General features: G+C 34.9%; 1 protein-coding gene across 1 annotated transcript in view; it reads right to left on the reverse strand.

The window, feature by feature from the left end:
- The window catches only part of ITGA1 (integrin subunit alpha 1), a 158,718-nt gene that overhangs the window by 34,146 nt on the left and 104,373 nt on the right, over positions 1-20,199 (reverse strand). The window contains exons 10-16 of the mRNA XM_072824649.1: positions 16,200-16,273; positions 15,391-15,535; positions 10,062-10,204; positions 6,621-6,764; positions 5,087-5,344; positions 2,800-2,930; positions 313-479 (exon numbers count right to left, since the gene is read on the reverse strand). Of these exons, the coding sequence (XP_072680750.1) occupies positions 313-479; positions 2,800-2,930; positions 5,087-5,344; positions 6,621-6,764; positions 10,062-10,204; positions 15,391-15,535; positions 16,200-16,273 (1,062 nt within the window). The remainder of the gene's footprint in view (positions 1-312; positions 480-2,799; positions 2,931-5,086; positions 5,345-6,620; positions 6,765-10,061; positions 10,205-15,390; positions 15,536-16,199; positions 16,274-20,199) is intronic.

The following is a 20,199-nucleotide window of genomic DNA, read 5'->3' on the forward strand; positions in this document are numbered from 1 at the left end:
TTTTGGAGCCCAATTTTCAAATTCTACTTCTTAATTGTATTATTATTATTATTGTTGTTGTTTTTAGCACCTGGTTGTTTGTGGTAAATGGGAGAGCCATTGCATATAAGCATTACAGTTTCTGCTCCAGAATTTATTGGGTTCCATAACATATTCTTTCTTTAGTAGATTTTTTTTCAAGGTTCAACATGTACACAGGGGCAAATGTGAGATGCAGATCCCTATCAAGGGGGAAAATACAGTATCTTCCTGAGTTTCCTCATGTGTATTGTCCTCCTGCCCCGAAGTACTTGGTATACATATGACACTTACCAGCTATGTAAATTGTGTCTTCTTTGGACTTTAATTTCACATCAAAACACACTGTAGCATTTATGCATACTGTTTCCTTTCCTTCCACACGGCAGTTTTTCTTTTGGATATTCACTTTATTGGGTTCAAAATTCATAGTCACTTTAACTACAGCCACATCTCGGGACCTACAAACATACACAATGATGATTATTCACACCTTTTCACATTTAATGAATGCCATCAATATGGGAATGCAATGGGAATGCACTGATGGGGATTCTCCTTTGTGTATAGTTGGGCTCTCAGGATTCCATTTCTTTGGTGACTTTTAAAAAACATTTATTTTTAAAATTATTTTTAAAGATTTTATTTATTTGCGAGAAAGTGCATGTGTGTGTGCATGAGCTGGAGGGGAGGGGCAGAAGAAGAGAGAGAAGTAGATTCCCCATTGAGCAGGGTCCTGGGATTGAGCCCCATGTCAGCCATAAATAAGTCTTCCGAGCTTTGTAAGAAAACTTTGAAACAAAACCGGAGAGTATAAATTGCCCTTATGTATGTACGTATGTATGTGTATATATATATATATATATATATATGTATATATATATATATATTTAAAGATTTTATTCATTCATTCATGAGAGACAGAGAGAGAGAGACAGAGAGAGAGAGAGGCAGAGACACAGGCAGAGGGAGAAGTAGGCTCCATGCAGGGAGCCCCACACAGGACTCGATCCTGGGTCTCCAGGATTACACCCTAGGCTGAAGGGGGTGCCAAACTGCCAAGCCACCCGGGCTGCCCTGTATATATTTTTATTATGAGAGTCAATATGCTAAATATTTTTAAATTAAGGTTATCATAATAAATTAATCCAGGATTAACAGTTTAAACAAAGACTAAATGTATCCTTTCTGGCTGACACTGGTGACTTCTGTTTGGAGGCCTGCTTCTGGGCGTGCCCTCCCCAAAGTCACAGCTACCTGCTGCCCAGAATTCTCCTTTCCTAGGCACCACCTTACAGTTTTTTTCTCCCTATTATATGGCTAAAACATTTTTTTAATATAATGGCTATTTTCTGTGCACAGTTTAGTGTACAATTTTTATTTGACAATAAGTTTTTAAACATTATGTCTTAAACATTTTAAACATTATCTCTATTTTTAATTTTTAAATTTTTTTTCAAATTTTTAAGTTTCAGTATAGTTGACATATTAGTTTCAGGTGTGTAACAGTGATTCAATAATGGTATTCATTATGCTATGTTCACCACAATAAGTGCAGTTACCATCTGCCACCACACAATGCTATTTACAATGTTATCAATTGTAATTATAATTGCAATTAATTGTCTTAAATTATGACAAAGTCATCTACTTTCAGGTCTCTATCTTTACTACTTTTCTAGATAAATTCCTTCTAGAAAAAGACCTTTGAGGTTTGTTTCCATCTAAATTACTTTAAGTCAATGCTTGATTTGGAAGAATCAATACGTGGACTTTTCACCAAAGCACATGGCATAAATATATTTTTAATATATTAAATCCTTTCATTATATTTCTTTTTCATCTTTCTTTTTTTTTCCTTTGGAGAGAAAGTGAGTGAGCAGGGGGAGGGGCAGAGGGAGAGCAAAAGAAAATCTCAAGCGGACTCCATGCTGAGTAAGGAGCCAGACATGGGGCTTCATCTCACAACCATGAGATCATTACCTGAGCTGAAATCAAGAGTCAGATGCTTAACTGACTGAGTCACTCAGGTGTCCCCCTCTTTCATTATATTTCTTAATTAAGTTTGTAACATTTAAAAAAATTATCACACAAAATTCATATCCTTGATATTTTAGTCACTCTTTTTTTCCCAAATAGAATGCTTTTTTGAAGTTGGGCTTCCTAACTAGTTAAAACTGGAATTATTAATATTATTAATACATTATTTTATTAACAAGTTAAAAGTAGAATGGTATTTATATATCTGATCATTGATTAGAATTTTACAATTAAATGAAATTAATTTGAGATGCAGACATTTTAAAGGCTGACCATAGATATTACTGAAGATGCTTCTATGCTTGGCCAACAATATAAATACAGACAATAATGCACAATTGTCTAATTATCCATATTAAGTAAATGAGGAAAGAGTCAATTACCCCTAAAAGCTTGTGAACAACTCAAAGTTAGGGATGTTTTCTTGTTCTCTATGGGGCCCTCTTCTACCTTATGCTGTCATCTAAAACAGAATACCTATCTTAGTGCCAAGCACATAATAAATACCCCAAATTAAGAGTTGGCTCTACTTGTTATTTAATATGGTTTCTCAATTTTAAGACTTATTTACTCCTCCAGATTCTTAAACTATGTAGCTTCTATCTAAATAATGGGGCATGAAAAAATAATGGGGTACAAAAGAAAACAGATATTTGGTATAATACGGGCTCCAATCATCCTCTGAGCTCTGGAACTATTTGTGAAATATTCAGATTAATTGGATGTTATTAAAATACATACCAGAAGAGGGCAGCACCACCAAGGCCCCCAATAGTCACATCAGTCAGACCATCACCATTTAAATCCATTTCTCCATGGATAGACTGGCCAAAAAATTTTAGTGTCTTGCCATCTCCACCTGATGGAATACGCTGTGAAAGTCCCAACAGAGAGTTTTTATGCCAGAAGTGTCTCTTCAAAAACAGTTTTAAATAAATCTGAGAACTTGGATTGGTTAACACAAAATTAGAATTAAAGATATTTTGGAAATCTGCCTAAGAAGCCCCTCATGTGGTGACAAGATGAATTACTCAGATGTTACCAAAGCTTATTCTTTTTATAGTACAGACAAAATAATTTCAGGGTTACTGACACCAGAGAGAGGGAAAAAAATTTTATAACGTCATCTTGTCTAATGCTCAAGGAAAACATTGTGAGTAATTGGCTCTCCTTTCTGGTTCCCACTCAATCCCATAATACCAAGATATTTAAAGATGCTGGAACCTTGAAAACACATCAGACAAGCAAGAGAGGGAGTGGAAGTTTGTCCTAGGGGTCAGTTGGGGGCTCACTGAATTTGATGGCTGGTTATAAATAGAACATTCCACCAAATACATTTTCCAGTATATGATCTTTGCTAAAAGTCAAGGGCACTCTAAACTCAAAAGGCAAGAATGAATGTGGAGTTCTCCAAGACTGATTTGCGCATATACCCAAACATAATGTGTTTAATATTCATACTTCCTGATTTGGCTTTGGTTCCAGCTGGTAATATTTTAATAGGACCTGATGGCAAGGAGATGGGACTGACAGACCTTCCCTAAACTTGGGGTCTTCTAATCCTCCTGTTCTTCACTTAAAAACTATAAATTAAGAAGCCAAACAAGGCAATCAAATGGAAACATTTTCCATGCATAAACATTTCTTAAGACAATCTATTTTATTATTAATGATTTAAATATTCTCTTTTTTCTACAGTGAAAATGCCGTTTCACTAAATCATCAGGATTAATAGTGAAGGAATAAAGTGATAGAACATAAGAAAGAAACTCTTCCCTTGGGCAGCCTAGGTGGCTCAGTGGTTTAGTGCCGCCTTTGTCCCAGGGCGTGATCCTGGAGACCAGGATCGAGTCCCACGTCGGGCTCCCTGCATGGAGCCTGTTTCTCCCTCTGCCTGTGTGTCTCTGCCTCTCTCTCTCTCTCTCTCTCTGTGTCGCTCATGAATAAATAAATAAAATCTTAAAAAAAAAGAAAAGAAACTCTTCCCTTCAATTCTTGATTCCATCACACTCCCATGGTAAATATTGCCTGTTTTCAGTTAAGCAATGCCATGAAGATTTTTGAATTATTTGAAAACAAATAATTTACTAAATGGATGGAAGTGCTGTTACTGAAATATGTCCTTTACTTTATTGTTTCACTAATGTCATTATGACTTTATGAAAAATTAAGCATGATTTCACAATACATGAATGGATTTTGAGAATTCTGTTGACCACAGTACAAAAAGAAGTCAAATATAAAAAGAAATAATTGGTACTCTTTCTTTTCATGTTATATAAGTAGTTCAATGCCTAACTACTTATGGTTACTTAAAAACAGACAATTACATTAGAAGAATTCCTTTAAACTCTCCTACTTTTATGGTACATTAAACACTTTTGTGAACGGATAGATATTTTTCTCATGTAGGAAAAAATTACATTTATGGTTTAGAAACATTAACTGACAATAAATGTTAAACAACAACAGAAATCCCCTGCAGGTTAAGCTTAGTTATTCAGATTTTTTTTCCAAGAGGGGTTAGTTGTGAAAGAATTATAAACCTCAGGAACCCAAATTCATTTGACAAAAATATACCAATTTAATTCATAAATATAAATGTAATGCAACTTCATTATAACAACGTGGATATTGAATATAAAAACAATAATCTCATATTCTTTATTGACTAAATACTGTTATTGTTCTCTTATTCAGAAACAGGTATCCTCTGTTTAGCACCAGCCACAATGCAAGGTCAGATAACATTGTTAAAAAGTGTTTTTTTGTTTTTTTTGTTTTTGTTTTTTTTACTATTCTGAGAGCTCAGATCATGATGACATGGCAAATAACAGAAAAAAGAAACTAGATAAAAGGATAAAATACAAAATAATGCTTCTGTAAAGAAAACTTAAAAGAGAATTAAATCTAGTTTCCCAAGAGAGATAGAGGAAAAAAATCAATTAATTCATGAAGACAAGAAGCGAGCCTAGCATTGAACCCACTTATCATTTAAGGGTAGGAATGTGTAGGTTTAACTTCTTACTTGTGCATACTCTTTCCTTATAGTCTTGCCACTCCCGTGATAAATGTACACAGCTCCCCCATGATCATCTTCCAGGGGAGCTCCAATCACAATGTCATCAAATCCATCAAGATTGAGGTCTCTCACAGCAGCAATAGCTGTTCCGAAACGAGCCCCACATGGCTCATTTTTGTTTTCTTTTGTGCATGAATTATGCTTTAGAGATGAGCAGCAAGTCTGCTTAATGGGTTCCAGGCTCATTTGATATTCAAACCTTGTCTGGAAGAAAGATAAACAGGATACTTATGGATTTCTATCATTACTGCAGCACAGTGAAATTTTTAAGTACATGCTAAATCAGTGCTATTAAAAACCATTTGTATATCAATGGTAAAGTTTGTAAAATTTCTTAAAAAGGGTGCTTTCTGAGAGCAAAGATAAAGATTTTAAAGAACAGATTGCAGAAGTATGGGGAGGAAGACATATTGAGGATTTTAATGGATTCTCTTTTTAATGCAACCAAGTGAGTATATAACTCACAGTATGTTTTTAAAGCCGAATAACTGAATTTTTAAATCCTCAATTCAGGTCTCTCTCTTTCCTTCATCCAAAATTTGCTTCTTTGGAAAGTCTCTATATAGTCTCCCCTATAGGGCAAAGAGGAAATTGACTTTTTTTCAAAAAGCAAACTTTCCCCAAAGCTATATAGAGTGAAAACAAAACAAAGCAAAACAAAAAACTCAATAAGGAACAGAAAGTATTAGTAATGATGGTCAGGAACACATTTTCTAGAAAAAAAGGGAAAAAAAGCACAGGACCAAAAAATATTGATGGGAAAAAGGGAACAAAATGATAGGAAGAAAGATATGCAACTTATGGATTAAAACAATTAATTGGACAGACTCTAAGAATTTAAAAAGCTAACCAGATGAATATTGACTTTTCTGTAAACAACAACAAAACAAAACAAACCCCTCAAACTGCCCAAAACACCAACCCCCAAACCCAAAACTCTTCTAATGAAGATCAAAAATTATTTCACCTAATAAATGATGTCTAAGGTCAGGAGTTGAAAACAAAATCTCACTCCAGCCCAATGAAGTATTCCAAAGACTGTAGTAGTTTGCTGAAACTGTCTGGTGTCACCGACATATAGTTTACTATTTCAGTCTCTGCTTTCCCAGCTTTACCTGTTTTTGACAGTTAATGCATTTTAACTGCTAATATTCCCAACACCCCTAGGCCAGAGGTATGAATGGCTGCCCTGTGAGTTTATTTAGCATTTTAAACAGATTTATATTTATCTTTATATTTTATGCTAAAAAAGAATATTTCACATTTCCAAGCAGAGAATGCCTAACGGCTTGAACTACCTTATTAGAATTCTAAAATGTTCATTTAGAAACTGAGGAGTTGGTGGGGGTAAAGAGGTCCTGAAAGATTCTTTGCTCCTTTTTCTAAAGTGAGTACCAAATTGGAACTGCATTATTTATTTGAAATTGAAAGAAAGGAAGAGATACTCTCAACATTCTACTAGGCCCAGAGGTACCATTACCTGATTCAGAGCATACACATACACTTTTCCTTGTTCCTCTTTCTCCGTTCCCATGTACATGGGAGCCCCGACCAGAAGAATGTCAGTGTTAGAATCTTTATCAATGTCAATTGTTGTTAAAACACTGCCAAAATAGGAACCGATCTAGGGTACAAAACAAAACAAAATAATCTGATGAACATCAGAAATTCTCAAGATAGCTAAAAGCCTGCATTTCTTTTACTTATACTAATCTAGAAGAGTAATTGAGATTCAGATAGATATAGAAATAGAAATAAAATATAGAAATGGATTCTACCTGAGAGCTCTTTATTGGCTTTTGTGGGAGGCTAATAATCAGACCCATCCTTCAGGATGAGCAGCTGTCCCAGATTCTGCAGCTTGAAAGTAAGAGAAATGGCTTCCTTTAGATTTCATCCTAGCATCTCTTACTTCTTCAAAAAGCAGAAAGGATAATGAATGCCACCATGATTTTTTTTAGGGAAATAAAATGAGATTGAACAATAATAGGCATTCTAGGTTGGCTTCAATATATGTTTATATACCATAGTATGAAAATATGAAATAAAATACAATATGAAGAATTGATTTGTCTTGGAATACTGGTACAGTGTATTTCACCTTGTAGACTTCGAAGTTTACTCAACAAAATGGCTAAGTCTTATGTGAGTGAAATAAATCAGTCAGAAAGACAATTATCATATGCCTTTACTCATATGTGGAATGTAAGAAACAGCGCAGAGGATCATAGGGGAAGGGAGGGAAAACAGAATGGAAAGAGATCAGAGAGGGAGACAAACCGTAAGAGACTCTTAGTCATAGGACACAAACTGAAGGTTGCTGGAGAGGAGCGGGGTAGGAGTTTGGGGCAACTGGGTGATAAGCATTAAGGAGGGGATGTGATATGATGAGCACTGGGTGTTATATGCAAACTGATAAATCACTGACCTCTACCTCTGAAACTAATGATGTACTATATGTTGGCTTATTGAATTTAAATTAAAAAAACCTATCAGTGCTAAGAGACAAAAAAAAAAAAAAAAGGCTAAGTCTTGTCTTAGCATCTGTGGAAGATAGAAAAATATAAAAGGATTGCAGGGAGACCATCCCCTTGCAGCAATGTTTTTTTTCTTTTAAAGATATGGATGCATTTTAGAGAAATGCAGGAGACTAACACTTCATTATCTAAATGCAATAACCTTACCAAATATTGACCTATGTTTAATATTTGATGCTTTTGATAATTCTCTTATTGAAACTTCCTGTCTTGGCTTCCATGATTTTAATTTTGCTCTCCTGATTCTGCCATAATATCATAGGCCATTCTTTGCTTTCATCTCTGCTAGCTCCTTTTCCTCCTCCCATGCCCTAGATTTTGGCATCCCCTAAACTAAGACCTGAACTTTCCCCCCCTTCTCCTCTCCTAGATGGGTAATCCTTCCAAACATTTCTATTACTGAAAGTTGCAAATTTCATTCTATCCTCCTCTCAAGGCTCCAGTTCTACATTCCTAGACATTGCTAGACACTTAGACAACTGCTAGACACTGACTTTCGAATGTTCTTTCCTCATAGGTTATGAAGGGTTTAAAAGTTTTTTTTTTAAGTTGAATTAATTACAAACATAAATAAAATGCTGTAAGATCTAGCAATCCTGGGACTTCATGCTCCCATGACAATAGCTATCTGGAGCTGAGTGGGCACTAAATGTTTAGGTGGCTCATGAGCTGTCCAGGCCATGGTTCCCACCATTTCCTGTTGTTTTCTGTGCAGTAGCTTTATTTATTTACTTTACCTTCCTGGCACCCATAACCATTTGAATTTGTGCTTACTGTTACAGGAAACATGCAAAACCAAATACCATTAAAAAAAATATCTACACTGCTGGAGTTGATGACATTCTAATAATGGTGCCACCTTTCTCCCAGATTACCAGGCTTGAAACTTAAATTATTCATAATTTAAATCATTTGTAACTTTCATGAGCAATTTTCACAAAATTTTCACTTCCTGTCTTGTAGACAATTAATAGAGTGATATCAGACCTAAGATGTCATACAAAATGCTTCATTTTACAATCTTGTCAGTTCCTCGGTATTTATGTCTACTATACTCCTTCCTTTTCCATTTTTATTGGTGATACATTATTTTAGGCTCTCCTCACCTTATCCTTGCTACAGCAATAGCCTTTTAAAAATTGTTGATGCATTTTCTGATTACAAATGTGGGCAAAGGGCTAATAAAACTCTTTCACCAGGTTTTATTATTTTATATATATGATAATTTTTATATATGAGACTCCTACTTTTGGTTCACTCTAACTCTGTTCCTCTGGACATCTATGGGGAAAGGATTTCAATTATATTACTAAGCAATATTGAGAGTGGTAAAAATAATGTCTCATTGGGACACTGCATTTAGGCTGTGGGGAACTATAAATACGTGATTGAGATAACACAGTGTAAGCTTATCAGGATGACTCTGACTACTGCATGTCCTTAAGCTAATGGAGCCCTGGAAGCTAATATCTATGGTGTTGTTATGAAAGGTATTGGCTCCTGTGGGGCGTTAAAGAGAGGACAGCTCTGTACTTGCCCAATGTATCTGTCTCCTCTCACCCAAGCTGTTCTGTTGGGCCGCTGTGAGTACACCTGCAGGGGATGAAGGCTGATGCTTCCCCGCCTTATGGAGTAGTCAGTGATGGGAGGAGTGTAGAGGGGCAGTCTGATGAGCTGGGATATGTAGTGAAGCCCTAATGATTGCAACACAATACTAACCAACAGCATAGATGTTTCAGTTTAAAAGTATTTACATATATTTATGTTTGCATATTGCATGTATAATTTCTTAAACTCTTTTTAGTATTTCTCAATATTTCTCAGTATCACCTAATGAGAATGTTTGGATTTTACATGTTATAACTTCCCATGACCACCAGGAGAAAATCCAATTTCTTTAGTTTGCCGTTTGAAGCCTTACACAATTGGGGTTCACATTATCTTTTTAACTGGCTCTTCTGCTTTTTCTACCTATCCAGTCTATTTTTCCTTCTAGACTAGCACAAATCTTATCTTGTATTGAGACTTTTGGCACCAATTCTAGCTTAAAAAATCTTCCCATCTTCTGAGTTTACTGTATATGCCACTGGCATTTTCAAGCCTCTTGATGTTTTAGATATTTTTTTATGTATATATTTGTATATCTGTATCTATATAATCATCTATACATCTTATCTCCACTTCCATGTAACTGAAATATTCCTGAGGCCAAAGATGCAGGCATTTTACATCCCCACAAGGAAGCTAACATGGAGCCCTGTTTAATAAAGTTGATATTGACTATGAGAGAATTTTTTCTTTCAAAGTTTAGGACAATAGATGATTCATTTAAATCTGCAGAGAGTATAAATGGGTTAATTTAAAACAATAATTTTCAAGCTTACCTGTTCTCCACTGAGCGTCTGGAGAATCTTGATGTCTCCATCGTCCATCCTGTAGATGACAACCTGGCCTGTATGATTATACCGTGGCTGTCCAGCAATGTACAGCACAGCTCCAGAAACAGTGGCAGAGTTCACTGTGTAGCCTAACAAAAGAGAGATGCCAGATGTCAGATGTACTACCTGACCCCTTAAAATCTGTACAGAATAAATTAAGAACCATTTTAAGTGACAGTGAGAATTATTTTTTATGTCTTTATATAGATTTATCTTGTTTTTGAAAATATTAATTTAAGTTTGTCTTGGTAGAAGCTTTTAGCATGCTTTCTGATTATCTATTGCGACTGCTTTGTCCACTTCCCCACCCCTGTTTTTCATTGTTTAAAGGCAAAAATGATGTAACAGTGATGACAGAAGAAGGAAAAAAAAAACTCCACAAAAAAATCCCTCATAATCCCAATTCACCACTTTGTAATAAATCAATTGTACTTTATCTGGACATATTATAAAGACTGATAATTTTGATAATTATTAATTTATTTTATTATTTTATATGATAAAAATAATTTTATATAGTTCGAATCACAGGAAATGTAAGCCTTTTCTGTGTTGCTGCTCTAGATTATTTATTTATTATCTATTTATCTATATATATATTTATTTATTTATTTGAAAGCTAAGGTGCGAGCCTGCTCCTGAGGCAGGGGGAAGAGCAGAGGGAAAGGGAGAGAGAGAATCTTAAGCAGGCTCCATGCCTAGCATTGAGCCCCACACAGGGCTTGATCTCTCAACCCTAAGATCATGACCTGAGCTGAAATCAAGAATCAGATACTTAATCGACTAAGCCACCCAGATACCCTTGCTGCTGTAGATTTTTAAGTAGTAATTTTAAGTAGCTGACGTTTATTTCTCTAAGTTAAGGCATAAGGGCATTACGTTTCTACCAAAGGACCATTCCCCAATAATATGGAAGGATTTTTTAGGTGGTTTTAAATTTTTTGTTATTATACCTAAGCCTGCAAAGACATCCTTGAACATTTAATTTTTTTCCTTCTTTTGGATTTTTATGGTGATAAAATTCAAGGAAAAATTACTGGATCAAATTTTCAATTCCTTCAGTGTCTAGCAAATTGTTTCCAGAACATTTGTACTAATTTATTCTACGAACAGCCAAAGGACAGACTAATTTCATCAAATTCCCCCCAAACATTGGGTATCATTACTGTTATTTAACTTTGTGAATGTTCTAATAGATGTTAAACATAATCTAACAATAATATTTTGCTGTGAATTTAATTTGCATTTGTTTGGTTAAAAGGAAGTAGATGGGGTGATGGGTGAAACAGGTGATAGGCATTAAGGAGGGCACTTGTGATGAGAACCAGGTGATGTAAGGAAGTGCTGAATCACTATACTGTACATCTGAAACTAATATATACTATATGTTAACTAATTGGAATTTAAATTTAAAAAGTGAGCTTTGACATTCCTCTTTTTAATTGGGCTTTCATTTTTTGTGTCAGATAATTCTTAATTTTTACGTGAAGAATTAAATTTATTCTTTGTGTCCATAGAGAACAAAGCTCAATCAATGAATAAAAATTGCCATGTGCACATTTCAACTCTACAGAAGGAAGAAATGTTCTAGTAACCAGATCTGCCCATCAGCGGAGCAGAGGCAGATTATTTTTCCAAATAGCACAGACTAGTATTTCTTACTAAGAAAAAGATTATTTTGAAATTTTTTTTCCAAGTGTTTTACTACAAGTTTATAGTTTTCACTTTCTTACATTTTTGTAAAGGAGCAGAGGTTTTTGTACTAAAACATGTTTGATTCTCACAAGTGCTAAAGGCACACAATTCCTCAGGCATTTTTCCTTCATGAATATTTTTCTCACATTGTCATTTCTTCATCTTTCTCTGAGCTTCTAAAAAAATTGCACATAATAAATTGTAAACTATTCTTTTTCAAACAAGAAATTTTACTAAACAAGTGCTGATGTTACGAACCACAATATTGCTTAAAAAATAAAAGCTTTAAGGTCATGTTTATACATAAATAAAATAAAAAAGGAGAATCTGAAAAACAAAGCTGTTTTATTTTATGTCACTCTACTAAAAAATATTAAGACGGGATAGGCCTAAGAGTGTTAGTATACTTTAATTTTTTTTTAACTTACAAAGCTATGAATGCCAACTGATAAAAGAACTTTTAAAAAAAGTTTCAAATTATGTTTGAGGCTTGGGGTTGTATCATTATTTGGTTAATTAATTTCAATAATTTGAACTTGGTAACTACAGCTATTAACTGAAGTCTTCAGAAAGACAGTACCTACCCGTGAGGTAGTTGCTGGTTAAAGCTCAGGTGTCTAAAGACAATGAAGAGGGAGAGAGAAAGAAGGCCATGTAACATCTAATTTTCTTGAAAGGAAAATAATTATAAACATCCAATTTTAATCTTGCTTTCTGAAGAGAAAAAAAGTACAAAATTGAAGAGAAAGGAAAATTCATAGCATAGTTTGCTGCATGGATTTAGAAATAGATCCTGTCAGCTTTCATAATTTACTCCTTGGGGAAAGTGCTACGATCTGGTGAGGTAATGGGAAATAGGTATGTTCTGCTTTGATTTCATGCATTTGTCTCATATCTTTACTTTTTCTCTTGAATATGTCTGGCATGATTAGAAAGGGGCAGGCCGTGGGTGGAGGAGGCAGAGAACGAGACTTCAAACATGTTCTCACCATCAAAACCACTTGCTAAATGCATATTATCCTAGTGGAAAGATGGGTGAGCGGCTGTCCCCTGAGAGCTTCAACAGCTTCTATTTCTACTTCTTTCTCATAATTACTGATTAGTATGAGATTTTTTTTTTAATACAGCATCTACCTCTCACTTTGTTCCCTCCATAAGACTTTCCACAGCCTAACAACTTGCAGTCCACACAGATTTCAGACTAACGCATTCAAACTCTTCTTAATTTTTAAATCACACAAGCAGATATTTTGAAAACCCCATTTCAGATTTGGAATAATATTTGGGGTATAAAGCTATTTTTCTTCTCTGGCCTCTTTCTGTGTGCTTTTTTGTTTTAAAAGAATTCGACTGTAAACTTTATGTTGGCAAAATATCCTATGTGCTAATGTGTGATTAAGCTAATGAAATTATTTCTAAGATATAAAATCATTTAAGCACATTGTGGACAATATACCTCAAATTTCCTTTTCTGGGCGGAAAGAAATCATATGTTATAAATACTGTGGTTAAGAATGAAGGTTCTTAGTTTTTTCTTGCTCACAGTAGTATCTTTAAGTTTTAAATTCACTAAGCCTGCTTTAAGCAACCATGAATCCAAGCTTTCAGGGAATAGATTTAGGATTCTTAAAACTATTCGGTTTTAAGGAATTTTATCACATAATAACTCAGAATACTAAAAGAACTATAGTGTTCTCAAAATGTGTGAGGTTTTTTAAAAAGATTTTATTTATTTTAGAGTGTACACCAGAATGTAAGGTAGGGATGGGGTCGTTTGAGAGGGAGAGGGAGAGCAAGAGGGAGGGAGAATCTGAAGCAGACTCGGAACTGAGCATGAAACCTGATTTAGGACTCAATTCCAGGACCTTGAGCTGAAACCAAGAGTTGGATGCTTAATCAACCCAGGTGCCCCCAAATTTGTGAACTTCTTAAAATGTCACACACATCTTTGTGGACTTCATGCTATATCTTTAATTTGTAAATGTCTTTAATTTTGAAATGAACACTGGAGTAAGAATCAAGAGATCTAGATTCTAGTCCAGATCTGTCATAGGTAGCTATGACATCATTCTTCTATTCCTTAATATCTTAACTTGGAAAGTTGGATGTTTACTATATGCTAAGATCTCTTTTAAATGTATATGAATCTTAAGCCCAACCTCTTTATGTTATAGCATAATCCTCCAAATATTTAAAAGATATTCAGTGTACATTTTGTTTCCTAACCATCAATTTCTTCAAATTTTGCAGGGGGTGGGGAAGGGGAGAAAGAAATTGTTTCCAGATCGGTATCCTTTAGATAATCCTAGTTTGGCATTTTCTTTTGTAATGTGTGATGTTTAGAATAATGGAATACTCTAGTTGCTCTTTGACCACAGCAGAATGTAATAGGACTTTTATAAGAAATAAACTAGCTTCCATAAATGCAGTTCAACTTGTATTAAGGGGTTTGAGCACTCACATTATATTTGCTGCTTACAGACATATTTTTATTTTTATTTTTTATTTTTATTTATTTATTTATTTATTACAGACATATTTTTAATTATCTAAAACCTTCAGGCCTTTCATTTTTCTTAAGTCCTGCCGCCTCTTCAGTTTTAAGACAGGAGATGTGTGGATCTACTAGTAAAGACCTCTTACCTTTCTTGTAAAATAGAAAGTAACTTGAATAGAGAGAAAAAAGACTTGCCTCCAGGACAGAAAGATCCCGTAAAGGAATGCTAACATAGTAAAATATGAACAATGAAAGGTATTTGTTTTCTTTACCACTGCACCCCCAGCACCAAGAACAATGCCTGGGGTAAAATAGGTATCGGTCAAATATTTGTTGAGTGACTAAAGAGTTGGGAAACTATAGCCTGAGTTTTTTTTTTTTTTTTTCATCCTAGGCCCTCCTAATTGTTTAAAGGATCATTTAGTGATAGAATAGTTCCCTGCTATCTCCTAGGCAGCTGGGTACAGATTGAGAATAAGGTGATACCTGACATATACTTTGTCATTCCAGACAAGTCTTTGAAAAATAAGATGACATTACACCTCAATATTTGTCTGATTTAATGGAACTATTAAAGAAGCTATATGACAAGACAAATTAAAATTTTCTCTTCCAAAATTAGGACCCATAGAAAGAAACTTATGATATAGGATATTTTAGAGAAAATGGGAGTCTAATCTTGACAATATTAGCTGAATCAAGGTTTCTCTTTTTTATCATCGTTTCCTGTCCACCAGGTACAAAGCTCTTCTTGAAGTTAATGAGAATATCAGACACAAAGAGACCTCAAAATGTGCACATATCAGCCTAAATCATTCTTGCACTAGAGAGCCCTTTTGAGAGAGTGTGACCTCCATGTTCTATTATTCTGATTACTGCTCAGAAACTAAGTCTGCTTAGGAACTTGCATGGGTCCATAAAATGTCTAACTCTTGGAAGTGAGTTACATGGTTATAAGTAAGTCTATATAAATATAAGCAAATAATGCTAAAAATAAAAAACAAAAGCAAACAATGCTAAAAATAAAAACAAAACCAAAAATAAAAACATAATAATTTTCTATCGATTACATCCAAACTTTACCTAAATAAGAAGCAAGAGGTTCATTCTTTTTGGTAGACTCAACATTAAAGGTTGTGTTGTGGGGGATTATGATTTGATTAGCCTTTTGCATGACGACAGTTCCATTCCAATCATAGGCTCCTACTGCTCCAAGCATGACCCAGTCCTTATAACCAAATAAAGAAAACAAATGATGTTTAACAAAATAGTAAGAATGTAGCATTAACAATATGATAAATTCTATTTAAAGTGCTTTACATATATTAACTCATATAATTTTCAAAATAACACGACAGTAACTTGGCAGAGTAAGTAACTTGCCCTAAGTTATACAGTACAATAGCCCATTGAAATGTCAATATTCCTTTGCATGAATTCTGATGCATTTTCTTTCACCAACCACAAATGATATATTTCCTAATCTTGTCTTTCTGCTTAATTCTGGGTGCCAAGAATCCTAGGTCTTAAACATGGAATTCTAGCAAGATATTTGAAAACACTGAAATTGGGAAAAAGATACGTTCCATACCATTAGCAACTATTTTAAGTATTTCATTTAGCCAGATGTATAATTACATTGGGCAGACCTCAAAATGTTTGATTCACAATTATTAGTACAATATAGTGAACTGTGTGAAATAAGTTGTTTTCCTAGTAAATTTGTGAGATGCCATTTTCCTATTTGGATTAGAAAGTCATCACGGTCAGAATAACGGCTCAAGCCATAAACTGCTAGTTGCATTTATAATGTTGATGCTTGGGCATTGCTTTTGGGAGTGAAAACCTTAAAAAAAAAAGAAACTTCATTTTCTACCAATTGGTCAATGTACCTGTGAATAATGAGCACTGAAGCCCGTCTGAGACATTTCCATTTCAAACGAAGCTGCTGACTGGTCAGCTGTAGCTATAACAGAAAGATAAATGCCTATTAGCACACGGTTGACTTGGAGAAGACAGGCTAATTAGAGTCTGGGCTTTTAACCAACCAGAACTTCCAACTTCTTTTGAGTTGTGTTCAGCTACACATTTCTCAACCCAAAATTCCTAGGTAGGGCTGGGTGGAGGAAAGAGAAGATTAGCAGAAGGCCATGACTAAATTCTTGACTGATGGCTTCCCCATCCTTGCTGGAGAAGTTGAGAAATCTCCATTCATGCTTCTGATCTTATATTCCATCATGCCCATGGATGATATGGCACTTTGGATCCACAGAATTAAAGTTGAAAGTACTGAAGTTGGACACCTGTCTTCCCTTCACACCATGGGAATCCTGCTCAGACACTGGGCTAAACTTACCTGTTATATTCCAGGGCTAAACAAATTTTATTCACACATTTAAAGAGGTCTCTTGTTTCTACCAGCCTCACCTATATTTCCAGCTATAGATCCCCTCAGAATACCATTATTTGATAAAGGGTGCAGGGATTCTGGGTTTGTATTTGCTCTAATTTCTGGTGGTAGGTATCAGTAACAGATTGGGAAGAGACTTTTGGATGGTCTCTAGGTCATATTTAAGAAAAAATTTTTTAATCGTATTTTTTTAATAGAATCTGTACCCATTTTTAAAGTCAATGGTTTGTATGAGGTTCAATAGCAACCATTAAGTCTTTTTATCTTTCCAAGAGCTCCATGAATATGAACAGTTTTAATGAGGATTTCTATGGGCAAGATTCTATACTCACTTTTAGGCCCTTTACTGAAATACAGAGACAATCCAGAGCATTCCATGGAAAATGTGCTATTCTCAAAATATTCACCAACCCAAAGCCACAACCTCCTAAGGGGATTGAGAGAATGTTGATTCATTTGCTTTCAGTTGGGAGTTACTGATTTATTTGGCTTTGCAAATAAGTTAAAAATAGTGCATAATTTTAGGAGTCAGTCATGCCTATTGAGGCATGATAATAATTAAATTTGTGAAATCAAACTCATTTACTAGTTATTTACTGTTATAAATTTATTAACAAATATATCTGTGGTTGCCTTCTTTTAGGACTAGGTTAAATGAGGATATCAATCAAGAATTCAAATATATCATTTTAACCTCACATATGAATTATCATCTAATTTAAATGACTGAGGTGTACTTTAACTTTGAGGTTTTAAATCCACAATGCTATATGGTGTCTTTTTAAAATTATCTTTGCAAGGCCAATTTTAAGAGCGCAGCAGCAAAGACCTGCTGCCTATTTCTAGAATCTTCTGGGGTTCTGCTTAGGGAGCTACGTGATAGTCTGCCTAAATTGTCCTCATGGTAATAGCTCCTTGTACATCTCTAAACTTCTTGCTGTTAACTCCTCCCCAGACCGTTCATGAGTACTGAGATAATCACTCTCCCCACTGCTCAGCGTCTGGTTAGAAATCTCAGCATTTCTCCCATTTGCTGGGAAAGGAAGACAGACTCTTTTCTTTTGATTGCTCCCATTTGCTGGGAAAGGAAGACAGACTCTTTTCTTTTGATTGGGTAAGTTCACGGCCTGTTCTCGTCACTAGGTGGCGCTGACCGTGGCAAGCAGGAATTTCATAATTGTTCCTATTTACCATCTAAATATAAATGTTGATAAGAAGTGGCCACTTCCCAAGGAACAAGAAAGTGAAGCCCTTTCTGCTTTCATTATGAGAAAAACAAAAAAACAAAAAAAACCGAAAAAGGCTAGTCAAAGCACTGAGTTTGGTTAGGCCTGAAAGTTTACCAGTAAAGATGCAGGAGACATTTTAATCTGAGGATATTTAAAAAATAATTTTGCTTTTAAATACACAGACGTCTTTTTAGTGTCTGGGCATTCCAACGTGTAACAACGTGTAACGTGTAACTCATGGTGTGGTTAGTTTAGAAGTAACACAAAAATTTCATTTAAGGCAAATTGGGCTCCTCTTTCCCCAACAGCTGATAAAGGCTTCATTTCTACAAGTTCTACAAGGTTATATTTATTTGTTTACTTAGGGGAGGTTTAAAATGGAAACTGTATTGTATCATGCTTAACTATCTAATGTAACTAAGTCATTTCATTTAAATGGTCTTTAGAGATTGTTTCTATCATATCACACTATTGACATAACATATCACATTATTAAACATTAAGAGTGCACAATGACTTGGAAATCTTTGTATATTTCCTTGAGGCCAGCAAAGCGTACAGTCTGGCCTATTAGTAAATGACACTGGGATAGCTGCTGTGAGAGCAAAGCCACTTAAAAGTGACTTGTGCACAAAATGTAGGATAGTTAAGTTCTTCAGAAGCAGCTGTGACTCCAGAGGGATAAGTAATTCAAGTGTTCAGGTTCTAAAGGTGCAGGGGAAAAGCAGCCAGGCAAAAGGGAAGGAGAGAAATGGAAGTGTGCATGGACTTAAAATGCTCATCAAATCTAAACTAAATCTGTCACTTACAGCAAGGTAAGTCACCACCAGCATTTTTTTAATTGAAAGAGAAGACAGAATGAAAATGAGAAATTATCAGAGTGCTTTGTACATAATAAGGGTTATGGGGTCATACAGAAGTGAAAAAATTTTCTCTTCTTCCCTTCCAGGTTCCTTGGCTGGTTTAATAAGTAAACTGACCTAAAACAGATTAGCAGGAGGAAATTAAAACAAATTTAACTTCATATGAGAGCTCTCCTCCCCCAAATATGAGATTGAAGGACAAGTGGGGGCAATTGAAACTTATACGCCATCCCGACATAAGGACCGGGGGCTTCAAAGGGAGGAGGGAAGTTTATAGGATATAAGAACAGATGTTTGGCAATTAGAAGTTTGCTATGCCATGCAGATAGGTCTTTAAGATTAAAAAGTTATCGTTGGTTATAGCTCATTTTCTGGGCCAGCTGCTCTGTAAATTCTTTTAGGTATTTAAGGAAGAGGTAAAAGTATTTCCTGAGTCTGCTGGGTCTTGATTGCCTTTAGCTCAAAATAATCTATATGCCAAAGTGACATATTTTGGGATGGCCTATTTTACTCCCCTTTAGTTGTAAGGCATAATATATTTATTATCATGGGTCGCTGTCAAATAAAGCTTAAAAGCCACTACTCTAAAATAATTTCTTTCCTTTCTATATATTTTAACATTCTGTTGTCAGTCACTTTTCTGCATTTTCCTCATCATTTGATACTCAGTCAAAATGGTGTACTTGTTTTACTTATGTCTGTTTCTCATTTTATCTTTCTGTTTTCCATTATCAGGTCATATCACGGTGACTGAGAAGATGCTTTTAAACTCCTACGTTTAAATGTGAAAACAACTGTCCTTCTGTGTGTCCTCACAAGGATAGGGTCCACTGGATTCAAATGAGGCATAAGTGCAGAACTTTCTGGAAAGAGGGAAAGAGACATGTTCTCTTAGGCTCCAGTTATCAGAGAACATGAAGAAAGAGGCCTTTTCAGTTTTTCTGGCATAACAATTCTAAAGACATTTTTTTGCAAGGCAAGGGCTAGTTTCAAAGTAATTTGTTACTTGACATCTACCAAAGGCAGAGGAAGGAATGCCATGACTCACTATCCTCAGTAGCCGATCACCATTACAAAATTGAAGAAAAAATCTACAAAAAAGAATTATGACTTAGACAAATATAGTGAAGCTGCCATGAGAGTTGAGGCAGAGTTCCATGAAGACCTTTAAAGTGGGCAAGAAGCAAAATAGAAGAAAATAAATGAACAACGAAGTGACTGCAAACAAGAACAGTTCCATAGAAGCCCAAAATAATAATAATAATAATAATAATAATAATAATAATAATAATAACAAATTAAAAAAGAAAACTTGAGCTATGTCTCCATTTTCTAAACCTGTGTCACAGAAAAAGGCTAAATCGTGTGGGCACATTTTTGTTCTGGTGAG

This window comes from Canis lupus, chromosome 4 (assembly GCF_048164855.1).
Source record: "Canis lupus baileyi chromosome 4, mCanLup2.hap1, whole genome shotgun sequence".
NCBI classification, from domain to species: Eukaryota; Metazoa; Chordata; class Mammalia; order Carnivora; family Canidae; genus Canis; species Canis lupus.